General features: G+C 41.5%; 1 protein-coding gene across 1 annotated transcript; it reads left to right on the top strand.

Moving 5' to 3' along the window:
• The first annotated feature begins 11,311 nt into the window (after nt 1–11,311).
• LOC146685307 (uncharacterized) lies at nt 11,312–21,433 on the top strand. The gene is made up of 4 exons (XM_085442007.1): nt 11,312–11,395; nt 13,663–13,768; nt 18,838–20,358; nt 20,684–21,433. The coding sequence occupies exons 2-4, from the start codon at nt 13,751–13,753 to the stop codon at nt 20,762–20,764; spliced, it is 1,620 nt and encodes a 539-aa protein (XP_085298133.1). The 5' UTR covers nt 11,312–11,395; nt 13,663–13,750; the 3' UTR covers nt 20,765–21,433.
• Nucleotides 21,434–21,722: the final 289 nt, after the last annotated feature.

Genomic DNA, 21,722 nt, shown 5'->3' with positions numbered 1-21,722 from the left:
CATACACACATTTGGAAAATCACATAGTTTGACCATAAAAATTCCCAGAATAATTAGTATTTGAGATTGCTGAAGCAACATCACTAAAGAAAAATATCCTTGCATGTCACTTTCGTTTAAAAATATAAAAAATGTGAAGTTTTTTTTATGTAAAACATAAAAACAACAAAACTTAAGACCTTAAGAATCTCCTTATGAATTTTGTGAATATCTAGATCATTGGTGTTTGGATTTGAGGGTCAACAGGGCGAACACTGAGGCTGGGTATTAGAAATACAACATGGCAACATGAGACATGTTAACTCTGAGAACACTAACATCTAGATTAAGGTGTGAGAGGTAAATGCATAACAGAAGCTAAAAAGGACTTGCTTGTCTCTAGATTAGTTAAAATAAATTGAAAATAAACGGATTTGAACACGTTTGATGCATTATACAAAAAAAGGTTCATGATATAGTTCACATGATCTAAGCAAGAGTCACTCGGAATCTCAAATGTTAAAGTACACTTACTGATTGTACTTTTACTACATGAGCTAATGTAGATGCTCTAAAAGCACGCTGGCTGAAAAAGAAGCACACACTTGGAGAAACTGTGCTGTAACTTCTCATACTGTGAAGTTTTCTGACAAAAGTGAATTGAAAACTTATGCTGTACAGCTTACTAAGGGGTCCTTTGCTGGGCCATGTGCAATTACACAAAAGAACAAGTTAAATTTCACCATAACACTGACTGGAGAAAAGCCAAATTGGGATTCTAATTGAGATTACAACTGAAATCAGTAAAATCAGTGCTGTGATAGTTAGTTTAAGATCACAACCTGATTTAAAACACAGTCTAACATCAACATTCTTGCCCCTGAAAATAGGTCAGGATGGCCGAAAAATGTACTTTAAAATGAGATTTTCTTTTTGTTTCATTGGAACAGTAAAGTACCATAACAAAGAAATGAGTACACCTTTGTAGATATCACTGATATGGAGTTTTTCATGTTTTACATAAAGAGGGCTGCTAGTTTCCTAGTGGCATTTTCTCATTTAAACCATGATGACTTAAAAGTTTAGCAGCAAGACACTTGTTTCCTTTGTTCCATCAAACATTTCTTTGAGCCATCTGTGTTTATCAGAGCGATATGTGACTCATTTTTTATTGAATCACCAGAAAGTACACAAATACAAGATTAGATATTTTATTTATTTATCAAAGATACATAATTACACATTGATACAATGAACAAGGTGTTTATAAAAATTACACATGGTGTAAGAAAAACATTATAACATACAAAAAAGTGTTTTATGATAATCTGACATACTTTAAAAGCATAAGAATAAAAGTTTAAAAAAAGCATGTTCTTTGATGATCACATTACATGTATCATATTTTTAAAGCATAACATAGGGAGCAAAGTGCTCACAAAAACAGTTTTACAGGACTTAAACACGATCATTTTTTCCACAGTGCTTGTATGCCTCTTGCAAAACGATGTACTTTTCACGATAAGACACAATAACTCACGATTATCTAAGACCAGCCATGAAATGTCCGTCGCTTCATTACAATCATTTGTCCCCGCTGCTGCCCTCACATCCAGATGCAGTCTTCTGTACTGGGGGGTAAAATGGCTCTTTTGGTGGTTCATGAAAAATATCTCAAAAAGCGATTCATGTTTGTGGCAGTGTAACAGGCTCATCAGCAGATCAGAATCATTTTCTGATCACATGAACACATTTCACCCAGCAGATAATCAATATGTCACTGAAAGCATACTTTAAAAGACTCAGTGAAAATGCTTCCAACTGGTTTTAGACTGAACTCTGGACATAACCTGCTCCTGACAGTTTGAGCTTATATTCTCTCGACTGCAGCTGTTTGAGATTGTGAACCAGCTTTGTAGTACAGAAAAGTCAACCCTGAAATAGCCTGAATGAGCAACATTCTCTGGAGGTAAAACCTTTAGTAGTTTAAAAATAAGGTTTTAACAACGAATCATCAAAGATCAGCTAAGCAGGTAAGACATGCTTGCATAGATGGGACCTGTTTTATAGAAAATCATCACTAAACTTTGAGGAAGTAATGGAAGATTTCAAGGATTAAATAATCTGTTATTGCTTCTGCTGTAAATACTTTCTGAGTAATATGTCATGGTCCTGAGTCTGACGACTCAGTGTTTTGTGTTTCTTTATATCATCCTATGTTTATTCTGTTATGTCTTTTGTTTGGCTTTGCTATGTGTTTGGGTTTTGTTTATGCCTGCCTGTGTTCCCTCTGTCTGTCCACGGCGTCTGCCGAGTCCTGCATTTTGGGTCCTTTCTCCCTGCCTGCACACAGCCATGACAAAATACTAATTTGATGTTTCCTGTGCATTAATTTCAACATGTGATTCTTTGTTTTCTGAGCCCTAAACCAATAAATAAATTAGACTTTACTTTAACTTGTCCCTGTGCTTTATTCACTGACATCTCATCTACTTTATTGATCTGATTGCTACCATTTAGCCCTCTTGGTTAGCTGACAGTAAAAAAATTTTATTAGCAAATATCTTGATAAAATGGAAACCCGTGCTCATGTGTAAAAGGGACCATGACGTCTCACATAAACTTCAGATGAGGTTTTTGCAGGTTTTATCAAATCTCAGCAAACATGTCCAGTTGGCGACTTTAAAGAAACTGAGGAAGCCTGAAGGATGATTTCCTGAGAAAAAATACAAAACCATAGATATTCTCTTCATTCTGGGGCGTCTGAGACAGATAATATTCCTCATAAATTAAAGGACACGTATCCTCAAACCCATTAAGGGTACTGAAATATTCCATCATATTCAAAAATTAATTAAAAATCCTTCTTTATAGTTGATGTCCAACTTTCAACACATGCTTCCTCTAGGGCACCTACTGTACCTCTGGGGCAGGTTTCATCTCAGTCCGCTGTAATATTTATCAAAAATTAAAGAAAGGCTGTGTGCCTTTCACAGTGACACTAAAAAACAGAACTCAGGCACATCAGGGAATAATCCAAAAGGTGGTTTTATTAAACTAAAACAACATACAAAATGTCCCTAACAGTAAATGGACTGGTTCTTTTATAGCGCTTTTCTACTTTTCTGAGCACTCAAAGCGCTTTACACAACTTGTGAATTCACCCATTCACGCCAGCACATTTTTAATGTAACATTCACACTCCGATGGACGCATCGGAGAGCAATTTGGGGTTAGCATCTTGCCCAAGAATATTTGGCATGCAGACTGGGGAAGCCAGGAATCAAATCACCAACCTTCCGATCAGTAGATGACCTGCTCTACCACCTGAGCTACAGCTAACCCATACTATATAACTAAAAAAGGAACATGGTGGAAACAAAGGAAGCACAAGAAAACAATATTACACTGAAAGAGCAAGAGACACAGCCCAAACATAACTCACAACTTAAACTCCAAAAGAACAAGTCATGAATTATGTAAAAATAGAAACAAGTAAAGTTTATTTATTAAGCGCATTTCATAGACAGGCCATCACAAAGCACTGTACACAAAGATTAAGATAAACAAAGTTAAGTCAGAATGGACAATATACACAATATAAAGGTTAAAAGTAAATAAAAATGTAAAATTTAAAAAGCGTTGATTAACAGTAAAGTTTTTAACTGCTTTTTAAAGGAGTCCACAGAGTCAGCCAAACGTAGTTGTAGAGGTTCCACAGCCTTGGTGCCACAGACTGAAAGGCTCTGTCCCTTTTGGCCGAATAAGTTTGTTGGTTGTTGGAACAACCAACAAACTTATTCTGTGAGCAAAGACAACAAGTAGCAGTGTATTTTGTACGAAGCTTGGATAAATAGTCTGGGGCCATTTAGTGCTCTGTATGTTAAAACATGAATTTTAAAACGAATTCTAAAATTGATTGGGAGCCAATGTAAAGAACATAAAATAGGAGTAATGTGAGCTCGCTTGCTAGAACGTGTTAGTATCCTGGCCACTCCATTTTGAAAAGCTTGGAGGCGAGAAAGAGATGATTTGTCCAAGCTGGTAAACAGGGAATTACAGTAATCTAAACATGATGACACAAATGCATGAGCAATTTTTTCCAGTTAGCTGAGGAGACCATATGTCGGAGTTTAGAGATGTTCCTTAAATGAAACAAACAGGAACGAGACAAAGATTTTACATGAGAGTCCAGGCCCAGAGAAGAGTTAGATATTGCTCCAAGATTTTGAATATTTGACTTAAGAGAGGAACAGAAAGGGGCAAGAACCTGATTGATTTTACGGTATGTTCAGCCTATTGAGTAGGATTTTAGTCTCAAAAATCTCCTAAAAACAGTCAGTGATCACTGTTGGCCCCCCCAGCGCGCCCCCGGATGCCAAAAGAGTGCCAGCAGATTGAAACCGAAAAAAGCGGATTGAAACTGAAAAAAAAAATTGTAAGCGGAAAACAAAATAAATTTGCAGTTTCAATTAATTGTTTTTCACTATCAATTTTTTTTTCAGTTTCAATATTTTTTTCGGTTTCGTTTCAAGGTGGCATCGTTCTGATCCCATAAAAAACCAACTACTCACATTTCAACTTTTAACTATTTTAATTTTCGGCTTTTTCCTTTTAAACAAATTTAAAGTGAAACAACACAAAACATTGCAAACCACAACACAATTAAATATAAATTCCATCCATCCATCTTCATCCGCTTTATCCGAGGCCGGGTCGCGGGGGCAGCAGCCTAAGCAAAGAGGCCCAGACCTCCCTCTCCCCAGCCACCTCCTCCAGCTTATCCGGGGGAACACGAAGGTGTTCCCAGGCCAGCCGAGAGATATAATCTCTCCAGCGTGTCCTGGATCTGCCCCGGGGCCTCCTCCCGGTGGGACATGCCTGGAACACCTCACCCAGGAGGCGCCCAGGGGGCATCCTTGTCAGATGCCCGAACCACCTCAGCTGGCTCCTTTCGATGTGGAGCAGCAGCTGCTCTACTCTGAGCCCCTCCCGGATGGCCGAACTTCTCACCCTATCTCTAAGGGAGAGGCCAGCCAGCCTTCGGAGGAAGCTCATTTCTGCCGCTTGTATCCGCGATCTCGTTCTTTCGGTCACTACCCACAGCTCGTGGCCATAGGTGAGGGTAGGGACGTAGATCGACCGGTAAATGGAGAGCTTCGCTTTTACACTCAGCTCCCTCTTCACCACGACGGACCGGTGCAGCGTCCGCATTACTGCAGCTGCAGCCCCAATCCGTCTGTCGATCTCCGGCTCCCTTCTCCCATCACTCGCGAACAAGACCCCGAGATACTTGAACTCCTCCACTTGGGCCGGGAACTCATCCCCGACCCGGAGTGGGAACTCCACCCTTTTCCGGCTGAGAACCATGGATGATTACTATACCTTTCTAATGTGACGTTGTTGCCCCTGGCTCTTTCTCTCTCTCTCCCTCCCGCTCTGTTCCTGTGCTACTGAGTGTAACTACCGCCCCTCCCCCCTCTGCTCAGCGTAAAGCACAAGGCTCGCGTGCAGAGTGAAGCGGAAAAAAAGTGCGAGAGAGAGAGAGGGTGAAAAACCCACGGCTCCTAATAAGGAGCCGGCTCGCGTTGTTCACTTCAAAGATCCGGCTCTAAGAGCCGTCTTGTTCGCGAACGACACATCACTACTCTGCCTCCCACTCAACCTTAAAATATTATAGGAACCACAAGTGCGCCTGCAGTCCGAAAGACAGAAGCGGCCATTTGGGGATATATAGTACTGTGAGGATTTTAACATAAAATTGACCCTTTATGTGAGAAAAAGATTCCAAAATTTAAATCTGGATTTCAGAGGGAGTCAGTGAAGACAAGCAAATATGGGTGAAATATGCTGTCTCTTTATAGTCCCTGTCATGACTCTCTCAGCAGCATTTTTGATCCATTAATAATAAACAAATATTGATGCAGCGGATCAAACCTGGCCCAGAAGTACAGTAGGTGTCCCAGAGGAAGCATGTGTTGAAAGTTGGACATCAACTTTTAAGCATGATTTGTAATGTATTTTTGAAAATGACATAATTGCATTGAGTCTACTGAATTGAATATAAGTTTCCTCTAGTTTTTGTGGAATATTACAGTAGATCTGTGTTAAAAGTTCGACATCAACTATCAAAAATTATTTTTAATGACTTTTTAAATATGCAACCAGACTGTCCCGATGGCTTTAACGGGCTGTCCCAATGCAATGTGTGCGTGCGCGTGCATATGTGAGTGCGTGTGCGCATGTACTTGTGCACGGTTCTATGCTTTCAATAGGGAAATAAGGAGAAAAGACACTGCCGTAATGGCCATTGTAGAAGCGCAAGAAAATTGATGCGGCGGATAAGAGGCGGCTGGCTTGACTGCGGCTCACAAATGACGGCTCACTTGATCGCAGTGGCTAAACATGAGGACGCTGATGACACACAACAATACACACATTAGATGCACTTATGTACTATTTGCTCCTTTTATTCCACATGGTACTGTGGTACTATACAAATCAGCATATGGGATTAAACCATCAAACAAATGCACAGACTGCACAAACAAAATAACTGCAACTCATAAAGAATTACACCAATTACTATGCCAAACTACAACATTGGCCTATGGCATCAATTAGTGCATAAAGCATACATCAAGTTACAGTGAAAAATGCATCAGAAAGACTGCGGTCAACAGAAAGCTTCCCCTCATGCTCACCCCACCTTCCTGCTCATCAACATCAGGTACGGTGAACAGGTGAGTGCAACCACATTTATCACCTAACACACCTAGGAGTCATGCCACACACCCGTGCACCAATACAATGTGTTTAAACCAACCCTCTTAATCCAAAAAAGGACCAACTCAAATATGTATACACCTGACGTTGTTGTTTCAGTTTTGAAATAAATACACAAACACAAGTGGGGCTCAGTTTGGCTCATTGGAGACAAGTCACAGCTCAAACCAACTCAGCTGGCAACAGCTTCATTTGTGGAGGGAAGTCGCAACACAGAGTTGATCAGATGATGTTTAAGGTGTGTCATGTGACATGTTCAGTATTGTCACACATGTCTAGATTGTCCCTGATCAAACACTGATGATTATATTTGAAGAATTATTCCTGATGGCAGCAAAGTTTGAATGGAGCTCTCTGTCTGTGCTGATTTGTCGCCCTCTGGAGGTCAAAGCACAAACTGCATGATGTCACTGTAACCACCACAGTGACAGGAAGTGTTTTTAAATGATGAAATATGTCAGTGATGCTGATAGTGTGTTCATCACAGACGTTCAGGAGGAGAGGAGATGACATCATCACAGTGATCACATGACACACACGTGTTGGTAGAGTCTGTCTAATTACTCACACTCTGGGGAACATCCAGGTCCACCATGTTTGTAGTTTTCTCCTTCCCACTGTAGCTGTGTTTGAACAGTGTGTGCACACATGCTCTTCATCCACCCACAGTGACTCCACGCTGGTACAGAGCTCTCCTCTAACCTGTCACATACTTACAGGGATGTATTTCCACAGTCAGTCTGGCTCTGGCAGAGTCACCTGTGGGCTCCACCTCTGTGTGGACTTTCACACTGAGAGTGGGGACATCAGCAGGTGTTGGGATGTTGTAGGTGGCACAAATCTGGGAAACAAACAGAACCAATCACAGCTCAGTGTAGCCTGCTGTCATTTTTCTACACCGTGACACTTTTACATTTATATCTCTATATTTATCTCAATATCCATCCATCCATCTTCATCCGCTTTATCCGAGGCCGGGTCGCGGGGGCAGCAGCCTAAGCAAAGAGGCCCAGACCTCCCTCTCCCCAGCCACCCCCTCCAGCTTATCCGGGGGAACACCAAGGCGTTCCCAGGCCAGCCGAGAGATATAATCTCTCCAGCGTGTCCTGGATCTGCCCCGGGGCCTCCTCCCGGTGGGACATGCCCGGAACACCTCACCCAGGAGGCGCCCAGGAGGCATCCTTGTCAGATGCCCGAACCACCTCAGCTGGCTCCTTTCGATGTGGAGCAGCAGCTGCTCTACTCTGAGCCCCTCCCGGATGGCCGAACTTCTCACCCTATCTCTAAGGGAGAGGCCAGCCAGCCTTCGGAGGAAGCTCATTTCTGCCGCTTGTATCCGCGATCTCGTTCTTTCGGTCACTACCCACAGCTCGTGGCCATAGGTGAGGGTAGGGACGTAGATCGACCGGTAAATGGAGAGCTTCGCTTTTACACTCAGCTCCCTCTTCACCACGACGGACCAGTGCAGCGTCCGCATTACTGCAGCTGCAGCCCCAATCCGTCTGTCGATCTCCGGCTCCCTTCTCCCATCACTCGCGAACAAGACCCCGAGATACTTGAACTCCTCCACTTGGGGCAGGAACTCATCCCCGACCCGGAGTGGGCACTCCACCCTTTTCCGGCTGAGAACCATGGCCTCAGATTTGGAGGTGCTGATCCTCATTCCCGCTGCTTCACACTCGGCTGCGAACCGTTCCAGTGCGAGCTGGAGGCCCTCACCCGATGAAGCCAACAGAACCACATCATCTGCAAAAATCAGAGATGAGATTCTGAGGCCACCAAAGCGAAAGCCCTCCGCCACTTGGCTGCGCCTAGAAATCCTGTCCATAAAAATTATGAACAGAACCGGAGACAAAGGGCAGCCCTGGCGGAGCCCATCACCCACCGGGAACGAGTCCGACTTATTGCCGGCAATGCGAACCAAGCTCTTGCAACGGTTGTATAGGGATCGAATGGCCCGTAGCAATGGGCCAGACACCCCATACTCCCGCAACACCTCACACAGGACACCCCGAGGGACACGGTTGAATGCCTTCTCCAAGTCCACAAAACACATGTAGACTGGTTGGGCAAACTCCCATGCACCCTCAAGTATCCTCGAGAGGATAAAGAGCTGGTCCAGTATTCCGCGACCAGGATGAAAACCGCATTGTTCCTCCTATATCCAAGGTTCAACTAGCGGACGAACTCTCCTTTCCATCCTTTTTATCTTAATATTTATCATCAATATCTGTGTTTCTCATTTTGTATCAGTGCTTGATGTTTGTTGTGTGTTTGCTGCTCCGACAGCTCATTTTCCCTCTGGGATGAAGAAAGTTTATCTGATTCTCATGGAGACACAAAGTGACTTTATTGATTTTTAATTTAGTGTCAAACAGAATTGTACTGTGTGCAGTTCTTACTGTCAGCTCTAATGTTGTCTATGAAAACACATTTATTCCATGTGAAAATGCTTCTTTAGCGTTTTAAAGGTACAAAGAAACAAAGAAATCCTTTGTTTGACACCAACCAGGACCTGGTCACATGATGCTGTCACTGACCTGCACTGAAGCACATGCAGCTTCACCTCCAGCCTGTGTTTTCCTGACACGTCCTGCAGCGCCTCCTCCTGGTAGAACAGTTTGTTGCCCTGATTTCAATCAAATGTCAGCTGACTGCTGGAGCCTGAACTGTCCCTGCGCTCCAACCTTCAGGACTGAACACCAGAGTGGAGCAGAGAGCCTGAAGAGCCTCCACTGTGTCCTACAGGATGGATTCATGTTGACATGAAGTTCAAACTGCCTGTGTCACTTCAACACACTCTCACAAAAGAGTTTCTAACCTTCACTTCCTGGTTAAATAAAGGTTAAACAGGTTAAACATGTTTAACAGAGATGATCTCAGAGAAACAAAGTAGAGAAAGCACAGGTATAAACTTACAGACTGCAGCTGAGCTGTTATTTACAGGCTGTTACGTGTAGTTGGTGCACAGAAGGCTGTTCTGTTAAAACAACACATTTTTAGACCAAAGTCAATTTCATCTTGTAAATAAAGAATAAAAACATCCCTGCCTGCTAAAACAAGTCTGTATATCTGAGAGAAAAGCAACAACATGAAAGCTTCAGGATTATTTCTCCTGATTTGGTCCAAGACTGTAGATGAACTCAAAGATGAGCTTCATGCTGTTCGGGTGGTGTCGTACCTGAGTGGAGGAGAAGCCTCCGTAATAGTTCTGCTGCCCAGTCAGCCACCTGATAATACCAGAGGCATATCCCAGATCCTCAGCAGTCTGAGTTTGGCCAACAGCACATAAGAACTGATCTCCACTGACAGGGAGGCTGATGTTTCTGCTGCTGTCTGAGACCAGTAGAGGAAACCTCCTACAAACACAATAACAGTCACAGTGATGCTAATAAAGCCTGAATGATGTCCTGCTAAAGGATGACTCACCTTCCCTCACTGCAGCTGTGTCTAAGTGCTGCAGAAGGTGAGCTCGGGTCTCCACGTCTCCTACAGGGTGAACACAAAGGCAGAGTTCCTGATTCAGTGACTCAAACAACAAACAACAAAGACAAAACTCCTAAACACAAACTTAACAATGTGGTGTTTGCTGTACAGTGCAGCAAAGAATGCCCAGACCTCTACATTGGAGAGACCAAACAGCCACTTCACAAGCGCAAAACACTGAAGAGCCACCTCCACAGGACAAGACTCATATATATATATATGTTCTTCTTCTACACCCCCCCCCCCCCCCCCCCCCCATTTTTGCACATGTCGAGGAGCGTGTCAGGCTACATTTCACTGTGTGTTATACTTGTATAACAATGCATGTGACAAATAAAGAACCTTGAACCTTGAACCTTGATATCACCTGGAAGACAGTCTGGATGATCCCATAAATATCTAATTGTGAACAAGGTGAAGGAAATCTCATATAAAATTCTTCATAAATGTGACCCAGCCAGTCACTATATGGTAACATTTAAAAGAGACATAAATACTAATTGAACTTTCTGTGGGGATCATCCAGAAACTGTGGCACATCTCTTTTGGTTCCTCTACACAGAGATTCTGGAAGAATTTAGCAGTTTTGTTATTGTCCATATTTTAAGGGAGTTTTCTTTACGATGGGAAAATGTTTTATTCTGTTTCTTTAAGTTCCCCAGGAAGAATGATAAATGTTTTTTTATTAAAAATTTGTTGATACTTTTAGCTATTTTATATCTATAAATGTAAGTTTATTAATAAAACACCATATTTCTGCCTTTTTATAAGGATATGAATTGTACATACAATCAATTTCAGACTCAACCAACAAAAAGCCTCTCAGAACAATATTTATATGTTGATTTTTTTCGCCTACTCATATCATCATTTTTTTACTCCTGGTTCTGTATGTTCATGTTCTGTTCTTTTGTAAACTTCATCTGTTTGTATGTTGTATACTCATTGTGTTTCAATAAAGTTCGATTTAAAAAAAGGTACGTTCTAAACGAAGCTTCAGACGTCACTGATCACGTGACTCTGGCCAAACGAATCAAGCCTCGACACGGTGCTTCTGAAGCAGCGCGTTGATCTTTCTGACACACGCACCGGAGCGTCAGCTTCAAGCGGACCATCACTACGTCTCACATCTAAAGGTGTCAAGGTAACTTTGAACTGAGTTCAGTCAATCTGGAGTTTTTCCAAGTTTTCTGTTGCTCTCTGTGAGAGAAGAGCGTTAAAGGCGGGGCTCTCCAGAGTCCAGCAAAACAGGAAACCACAGCTGGGTGTGTGTAAGTGTGCAAACCAATAGAATGCATCGTGGTGGGGGGGCATCACGGGCATTGGCAAGAAAAAAATAAATTAATCGGTCGTACCCATGCTTCCCCGACGTCATGCCAGCGCATATTGGGAAATTCGTAGGCACCGATCGGTTTTCTATCAGCCATTTGCTGGGAGTAAGGGCGCCCTCCGTTTGCGAGGTGCGCCTGCTGCTGGCGGCACAGGGAGGAGAGGGCGGGGCGGCGGGGAGTCTCTGGCTGGCTGGAGCGGCATCTAATAACCAACTCGCAAAACAAAATAAAAACAACAAACAGATATTATGATACAGACTTATAATCTGCACCCATGTTTTTTCTAAATTCTATAAAGTGAGCGCGAGAGCCCTCGGTGCGCCTGCGCGCTGCTGAAGTCAAAGTAAACTTTATTGTCATCTCTGCTACAGACAGTCCAGCATATAGAGACGAGACGACGAGGCTGCAGTTACAGCGGTGCAAGTAAACAAACAATAAATATAAGAAGAGTAAGAAAATAAATCTACACTTTAGGACTCGGGGTAAAGGATCAATAACAATTTAATTTATAATTTACAGTTTGATGATTTAAAGTCTCACACAACCCGTCAAAAGGGGCGGGGCCGGCTGCTTCCAAGTAGAGCACATTTCATTTATAATGATGTAAATCCAAGCCCATCATGGATTCACGATCTGAATCCTGGGTTGTGTGAAATCCCAGAAATCAACCTTAGACAAAGAGAATCTGTGAACTAAGGTGTAGGTCTGTTAGGTTAATTGTGCTGATCCTCGGGTTGGGGGATTTGTGTTTGTACTGCAGCGCAAAATTCAAACCAATGGAAGATGGACAACAAAAGTTCAAAGCCATCAGGTGCTCAGGTTAGAAAAAAGAGAAAAGATGCAGGTAAGCAGACGTGTGATTGGATAATGGCAGCTCATCCTGAACCAATCAGACTAAACTCCAAACAATACATTATGTTACAGATTTTAATATTAATTAGTCATTGTTACTTGTTGATTTGTCCTTTTCTCATTGTGTGAAGAATTATGACGACTGTTTGGTAGCTGTTATTGTCTCTCTCTCTCTTCATGTGTGTTTCTCTGGTGAAACAATAGTTTTGTGTTAATGTTAGGGCTGCACGATTTTGCATAAAATGAGAATCACGATTTTTTGGCTTAGAATTGAGATCATGATTCTCTCATAACAATAAACATAAAACAACAAATGTCTCACGTTTTGTTGTTGCAGCAAAATGTTGTCCTGCTTGAAATTCCGTCTCCACCGTTGCTCGACGCTGCGTGTACAGAGCAGGTAGTGCAACAATAGAAAAATAGTTGCGGGACGGCACTGTGTAGCGTTTGTCTAGGGTGTTGATCGTTTTCCTAAATCCCTCGTTTTGCACAGTGTTGATGGAGCCATATCTTTGGTCAGGTGATAAGTGATAGCCTCCGTGATGTCTTTGTGCCTGCGGGAGTTCGACGGGTATAGGGAAGCGCTGTATAAGGTTCCCGTTATTGATGTTTGGGTGGTTGACCGGGACGGATTTTCTCCTGTCACTTTCTCATCATCCCTGACGTGCTCTCCATTGTTTTTTCCCTGCTAATTTTAGCATCACACGGCACAGCTTCTGTATCACGTGGTATAAGGCTCCGCCCTTGTCATTTGTTGAGCAGGAAGAGTGAGCGCTTGTTTTCATGCAGAGTACGTCCCGGATCAAAATGTGAAGTTTTACAAATCACCACTTCTTTAGTGAATATCATTTCAGTCTCAGACAATCTCGTTTCTCCTACAGAGGTTGAATGCACCTTCTGCGGATGGCGGTACCACACAGTGTGCGTGGACTTCCCCTGCACAGAAGGCAACTACAAATGCTGTGAATGCTAAATAAACAGAAACAAATGATCCCTGTTGTCTTTGCTTGATGATTGGTTTGAGTCTTGACAATCCACATTGCTGGCGTTGCATCTTTCAATGGCAGCAATGGCAGGTATCAGTGCTCAAACCTTTTGTGTTTGTTTCCAACAAGTTGCCCACCTCGGGAAACAAAAATGTGTTCTTTTACTTGTCAGATGAACATATGAGACACTTTGACTCTTCAGTGCAGTGTGGAGCCTAACAAAGATCTGTTTTGTGTCCCAGCTGATCAGCAGGAGGAGGAGAGTCTGACGGAGCAGCAGAGGAACATTTTCAGCTACTTGGACTCAGCTCAGCCACTACAGAGGAAACAATGAGCTCAACACAGAAGGTGACAGACAGAGCAGGACCATATGACCAAAGATATTTATCACCATATACATTTGAACATTTGCCATAACGATGTAGCTGACGATAGAATTGACAGCAGACAAAATACTTTACAGCTCCACAACTTTATTAAAAAGCCATCAATGTATTTTCACTGAAACAAGCAGCTGTTGTTTATGTGCATTAAAGTTATATAAAAATGTAACAGTGCAAATGCAAATTGCTCGCTGACAGTTTAACCAAAAGGCGTTTCCAGTGGAAACTGGCCGACACATCCTGAGCATAACCATGTATAATATCCACTAAACTTCAGAAGAGGTTATACAGTCGTGGCCAAAAGGTTTGAGAATTGCATAAATATTGGAACCTGGAGAAGTTGCTGCTTAAGTTTTTATAATAGCATTTTGCCTGCACTCCAGAATGTTATGAGGAGTGATCAGATGAACTGCATCGTCCTTCTTTGCCATGAAAACGAACTTAATCCCCAAAAAGCCTTACCGCTGCATTTCATTGCTGTCATCAAAGGACCTGCTGAGACCATTTCAGTGATCGTCTTCTTAACTCAGGTGAGAATGTTGGCGAGCACGAGGCTGGAGATCATCATGGCTGTATCCCGATTCAGGTTCTGCAGCTTTAAAGTCCTCAAGGGCCGCGTACTCAAAGGCCGCTAAGGCCGAAGTGCGAGGCTCGTAGGCTCGTGAAATGGGACGTCTAGCCTCCGTCGCGCTGCCCAGGTTGCCTAGCAACCATGATACTAACAGCTGGAAACGTTTCATACAGCTTTGTTTGACAGAAATGAAGGAGAACATATTTGTTTCTACATGAGCTCTGTGTGATTTGATGAGTATCTGAGGCTGAGACCACAGGACTGTGAAACATGATTCTTGGGCTTCATTTCTGTGCTGAACAGTCGTTTAAGATTAGCTGTAAATAACAATTAGCTGATGTTGTTCATGAGACTAAAGTCATCTCACTGTGGTAATGTAAATATAATATGGCCAATATTATAGTTATTATATTAATCACTTCACTCACAGACAAGTATCTGTGACAGTGTGTATACAGATGTATCATATATATAAGAGACAAATGTTGTTCCTTCAGTACGTTGGCATTATTACATTTGGCTCAATGCTTACATATATGTGTAAAAAGCAAATGTACGAGCTGTGATAACTGTGTCTGATAGAATGAAGAGTAGACTGATATATGAAATATTCCTTTATTGGGTGAGAAAATCAGACCATGTCATAACTGCTGTAAGTCACACAGAATAGACATCAGAGCCTTAAACAGGCTGACTTCTGCTAAATGGGTCAAACTGGGCAGAAAGTCTACAAACACATAACATCCTTATAGAATTTTGATTGATTGAATCTTTATTTTGAACATGTTGAAAAAGTATAAAAAAAAAAAAATAGAATTAAAAGAGACAAATGAACAAAGCAAACAAAAGGAAAACGAGCAACCACAACTCCAAATAACGTCCATGTTCAAAAAGGAGCAGGAAGAAGCATAAGCTTATTTAATCCCACCCGTTTTCCACTATCTAGTATCAATAGACTACAGAAATACCTCCTTGTAATTACATTATATGTTATGTGTAATTTTTTTTTTTTTTTTTTTTTTTTTTTTTTTTATATATACACATATATGTTTCTATCTATCCATACCTACGTATATACACACATACGCACATATACACATTTTCAATAACCCCATTAACACCTGAAGGATACACAACCTACAATTTTATATATATTTTATATATATATATATATATATATATATATATATATATATATATATATATATATATATATATATATATACATACATATATACCCATACCAACAAACCCGTGCATGCGCACACACATGAAAATATTAGACAAGAACACCCTATCAAATCTCTACCTTTTCCCTGTACCCTGTAAAAACCTGTCAGGAAGCAGGTTATTTATTGCTTTATATATAATTTGTGCTGTGAGAAAATGAACCAGATCTGTGAATTTTAGAATTTTTGATTTTAAGAATAGTGGATTTGTATGATCTCTGTAACCAGTTTTATGGATTATCCTTATGGCCCTTTTTTGTAATATAAAGATTGATGATAGCGAACATTTGTAAGTATTGCCCCAAACCTCTGCACAGTAATTCAAATACGGTGCAATCAGGGAACAATAGAGAATGTGGAGTGATTTGTGGTCCAGAATGTGTTTTACTTTACTCAAGATTGAGACACTTCTTGAAATTTTGTTATGTATATGATTTATATGAGACTTCCAGTTTAATTTATCATCTATAATCACACCAAGAAACTTATGTTCAAGTACTCTTTCAATTTCCACACCATCTACATGAATCTGCACTTGTGCATTTCTAAGGGAATTCCCAAATAAGATAATTTTAGTTTTACTTAGATTTAGCGATAGTTTGTTCCTGTTAAACCATTTTTTAATTTTGCACATTTCTGAAGTAATTGTATCCAGCAGCTCCTTTAGATTCCCCCCAGAACAAAAAATATTTGTGTCATCTGCAAATAATACTAATTTTAATATATCAGATGCCTTACAAATATCATTTATATAAATAATAAATAATTTTGGACCCAGTACAGAGCCTTGTGTAACACCACAAGCAATGTCCAAGCATGATGAGGAATGGACACCCAGCTTCACAAATTGTTTCCGGTCACTTAAATAATTTTTCACCCATTGCAGTACAACCCCCCTAATCCCATACCGTTCCAGTTTATTAATTAATATGTCATGATTATGCTGATGATTATGAGAATATGATGTAACACTATAGATCAACTTAGCTCAGAATATATAAAGCATATAAACAGTTACAGCAATATGATGCAACAAACACAGCAGCTACTGATCCAAAATACTCAAAGCTTCATAGAACTGAAACCAACATTTATTTTAGCTCCATCCTGCTGCTGATACAGACTTTAGGTTTCTGAACATTAAACTTGTTGCTGCCTTTCATAGTGTGTAACTTGAAGGCCCTGAGTACTTTCTCCCACACTGGAAACACTGGGATGATCACATTATTTGAACATCACCTAATAAGACTGATTCAGCACAGACAGTTATGTTAAACTTTCCTAGCAGTCCTTCACAAACAGGGAACAGTCTGTCTATTCTCTCCATCTGTCAGCTGCTGCTGGCTCTTCCTCCTCCTCTTCCTCACACACTGCTGAGTTTGTCCTGGTGGATCATCAGGGGTGCAAAGCCTCACAGATGATGTGCAGCAGTGGGTCCCTCAGTCTGTCCTCACTCTGGACACTTGCAGTCGTCACACATGGAAATCAAATGTGTGATAAGCTGCAGGATTCAAACACAAGTGTAACTTATAAACACATGTTCATACTTTTATTCCACAATCAGAGAGAAAGAAACAGAGAGAGAGTGCAGGACAGACAGACAGGTGACAGTCTCAGGTGTACACACTGCTACACAACAGCACCAGAGAAGCAGGATTTAGTGTTTGTGTTATTACGAGTGTAAACAAGAAGAGTTCCAGATGGTGCAGTGGACACATGTGTGACTGCTGTGATTAAAGCATCTTTCTTTCAGCTTAACGAGTGAACCGTCAGCTCGTTCACACACACGTTAAAGTGCATTTGGCTCGACACCACCGAACAGAGACAGCAATATAACACAGCTCACATTAACAGTGCAGTGGATCCTGCTTGTGCCGTGATGTTCAGGACTGCAAACCGAGCAGCATCACTGACTTTCAGCTTGTTGTGTTTGTGGATATATGACTGACTTTAATTATCCACAAAATCATCACAATCTCTGTCAGATTAAGGTCGACTATTGAACGGCGTATACTTTAAAGGCTTTAAAACCAAGTTAACGCTGAAAGTACAAACATCACTAATGTCACATAACTCTGCCGACAAGGCATAGCTATGGCTATGAAATGCTCTTTGTGTATCACTTCTTCATTATGAAAGATGTCATTAATGCACTAGTAATGTCTCATCTGGAGTATTGTTCAATCATTTGGTCAGCAGCTAATAAGACAGATCTTAACAGACTTCAGTTAGTCCAGAATAAGGCGTCCAGATTAGTGTGAAGATGTTCATACTATACTAATATTGATCAAATGCATAATAACCTTTCTTGGCTTCCTGTACAGGCTAAAATATTCTATGGCTTACTTGTAGTTCTAAAGAAAGCAATTCCGTTAAACACACCACATTTATTCTGCTCAGCTGCAGTATCCAGATGAAATACATCATCATATTACACAGTTTTCAACAAGCTGCAATTTAGTAAATGCTCGAGTTAAAAGTAACGTTTTGTAAAACTGTTACATTTAGAGCAACTTTTAAGTGGAATAAGTTGCCTTAAAAAATTAGAGAATTATTCAAAACTTCAATGAACACTTAAAAGCCGATTTACAGAGCTTTTAGTTGTTGTAAATATTGTAAGACATGATTTGTTTTTGAAATTTGTGTAATGTGCCTCAATGTTATTGATATTATTATTATTATTATTGATTGCTTATATTTGAACAATTGTGAAACCTCACTGTGGATGTAAGAGTGAAATTATGTGGATATCTTGAATCCAGTTTATTGTGTAATATTTTATGTAAGTATTTGACGGAAGACGAGCAACATCTGTTGTGGAAGCTAACGGGGTTCCTTTAGAATAAACAAACATAGGATTTATTATCACTGAATAATTCTGTATAAATCTATACAAATTATAGAAATATGTAATAGGAAACAACAAAATAATCTAAATTATAAAATAATGTGTGTGTGTGTGTGTGTGTGTGTGTGTGTGTGTGTGTGTGTGTGTGTATACAATCAGGAGGGATGGGCATGATTTTAGTGTTTGAACAGTCATGAATTATCTTTAACAGCAGGTTGGATGTAATGTGTTAGAACTACCAGCAGGTGGGGATAAGAGACCTTTAAGGTGTTTGGTGCCACGCTCCACCTTCAGGTTTAAAACTAGTGTTAATGGAGTTTGAAGGTTGAGTTTGTTCCACGACTGCATTTCACTCACTGCCTCTGTTTGTATCTCTGTCACTGCAGGACCAACATGGAGCCAGAAGTCAGCGCTCTCAGGAGGCCGACAAACCTCACAGAAGAAAGGGAGAGAAAAAACACACCTGTGACGAGTGTGGGAAGGGTTTTACTGTGAGGGCTTCACTAAAACGGCATCAGGTCATCCACACTGGAGAGAGACCATTCAGCTGTGACTTGTGTGGAAAGTATTTTTCCTGGAAGGATTCCCTAAAAAAACACCAGCTCATCCACAGTGGAGTTAAAGCGTACAGCTGTGATCAGTGTGGGAGAGCTTTTACTCACAGTAGCCACTTACAGAAGCATCTAGTTACCCACTCTGGAATTAAGCCATACAGCTGTGACGAGTGTGGGAAGGGTTTTACTGTGAGGGCTTCACTAAAACGGCATCAGGTCATCCACACTGGAGAGAGACCGTTCAGCTGTGACTTGTGTGGAAAGTCTTTTTCCTTGGAGGGTTCCCTAAAACAACACCAGCTCATCCACAGTGGAGTTAAAGCGTACAGCTGTGATCAGTGTGGCAGAGCTTTTACTCAAAGTAGCAGCTTACAGAAGCATCTAGTTACCCACTCTGGAATTAAGGCATACAGCTGTGACATCTGTGGAAAAACTTTCAGCCAGAGAGAGAGCCGAAATATACACCTACGCATTCACACCAGACATGATGTGTACTGCTGTGAACAGTGTGGCAAACAGTTTACTCAAAGTAGCAGCTTACAGAAGCATCTAGTTACCCACTCTGGAATTAAGCCATACAGCTGTGACGAGTGTGGGATGGAGTTTACTCTGAAGGCTTCACTAAAACAGCATCAGGTCATCCACACTGGAGAGAGACCGTTCAGCTGTGACATGTGTGGAAAGTCTTTTTCCTTGAAGGGTTCCCTAAAACAACACCAGCTCATCCACAGTGGAGTTAAAGCGTACACCTGTGATCAGTGTGGCAGAGCTTTTACTCGCAGTAGCCACTTACAGAGTCATCTAGTTACCCACTCTGGAATTAAGCCATACAGCTGTGACGAGTGTGGGATGGAGTTTACTCTGAAGGCTTCACTAAAACAGCATCAGGTCATCCACACTGGAGAGAGACCGTTCAGCTGTGACATGTGTGGAAAGTCTTTTTCCTTGAAGGAGTACCTAAAAAAACACCAACTCATCCACAGTGGAGTTAAAGCGTACAGCTGTGATCAGTGTGGCAGAGCTTTTACTCAAAGTAGCAGCTTACAGAAGCATCTAGTTACCCACTCTGGAATTAAGCCATACAGCTGTGACATCTGTGGAAAAACTTTCAGCCGGAGAGGGAGCCGAAATATACACCTACGCATTCACACCAGACATGATGTGTACTGCTGTGAACAGTGTGGCAAAGAGTTTACAACAGACGCAGTCTTACAACAACACATGTTTACCCACACTGAGGAGAGACCTTATCAATGTGACCTGTGTGAGAAGACTTTTAAATCTCCACGTTACCTGAGACAACACCAACAGATCCACACCAGAAAGAGACTCTACAAGTGCAGCTACTGTGAGGTATGTATTTATATTGTTATCTTGTCATTTTAGCCTGACTGTTTGGAACAACTCTGCTCATTAAACTGTGTTAGCATGTTAGCAATTCTACTGCATGGAAAAGCAGCTCTGAGTGATTATTCAGATTTTCCTTTCAGTTATGATTTTAGTATTACTGTAGTATTATGGTGGTAGTATTGTAGTTATTGCAGCCCAGTAAACTGAGTGTGTTAACTGAAACAGTCAAATGTAGTTGGACGTCTGCAGAGATGCTCTTTATTTCAGGCGACGGTCAGGATACAAATGTTGAAGGACTGACTTACACTGTCTTTGTGTCTTTGTTTAGAAGCAGAGCGACACAGATGGATCCAGTTCTCAACCCTGTCATCACTGTGGTGGTGGGAAAGACTTTCATTGTGACTGTTAGGTTTTGTATTGTTGATCGTCATTTTGTCATGGTCCTGGGCCATGTTGGCCCAGTGTTCTTAGTTTTCTTGTATGTTTGTATTTTGTTCCTTGCTTAGGCCATGTTTTCTGAGTTGCCCTGTTGTGTTGTTCCCTAAGTGTTTTCCCTTCATGGCTTTTACCCCCTGTGTGCCCCTCTGTGTATCTGTGAGCCCTCGTCTCTCCTTATGTTTTATTCCATGTTTCCCCTGCCCATTATGTCTAAGTTCTCCCCGTGCTCTCTCTTCCCCCTGTGTGCCCTCTATGTATTTATGAGCCCTCGTCTCCCTTTGTGGTTGTTTCATGTTTCCCCAGCCCGTTATGTCTGTGTTTTCCCCGTGCTCTCTCTCTCCTCCTGTCTGAACCTCTGTGCACTTCCTGTTTACTTTGTGACTCTCACGCCCGTACATGTCATGTTCAGTTCACCCCGCCCTGTCTCGTTATGATTATCAGTGTCACCTGTGTTCCCCGTGTGTTCCCACTTTCCTCGTTAACCCTCTGTGTATTTCTGTCTGCGTCTCCCTCTGTTCAGCGTGACGTCGTCCCTCATGTTGTGTGTGGATCTCCCTGTGTCTCCCTAGTTTATGGTTTCCCAGTTTAGTCTAGTTTGTATGTTTGTTCTACCAGCAAATAAAGCTGTGTTTTGAGTTCACCTCCCCGAGTCTGTGAGTCCTGCATTTTGGGTCCAACTCCTGCCTGCCGCACAGCGATTCCTGACACATTTATGCTTAGAAATATTTACTTATATGTGCTTAGTAGGGGTGCAACGATATTCGTATCGATATTGAACCGTTCGATACAGTGCTTTCGGTTCGGTACGCATATGTATCGAACAATACAACATTTGTAATTTATTTTATCAATTTTCCTTCTGACGATGCTGTCTGTGTTGAGCGCTCAGTGAATCTGTCTTCGACTACTCCGCCTAGGCTGCACTGTCG

The sequence above is a fragment of the Copadichromis virginalis genome, linkage group LG19, assembly GCF_057382275.1.
Source record: "Copadichromis virginalis isolate Kocher_CV1m ecotype Utaka linkage group LG19, C_Virginalis_male_GT1.1, whole genome shotgun sequence".
NCBI classification, from domain to species: Eukaryota; Metazoa; Chordata; class Actinopteri; order Cichliformes; family Cichlidae; genus Copadichromis; species Copadichromis virginalis.
Note: the sequence above shows the minus strand (reverse complement) of the source record. Positions and strands in the feature narration are given on the sequence as shown.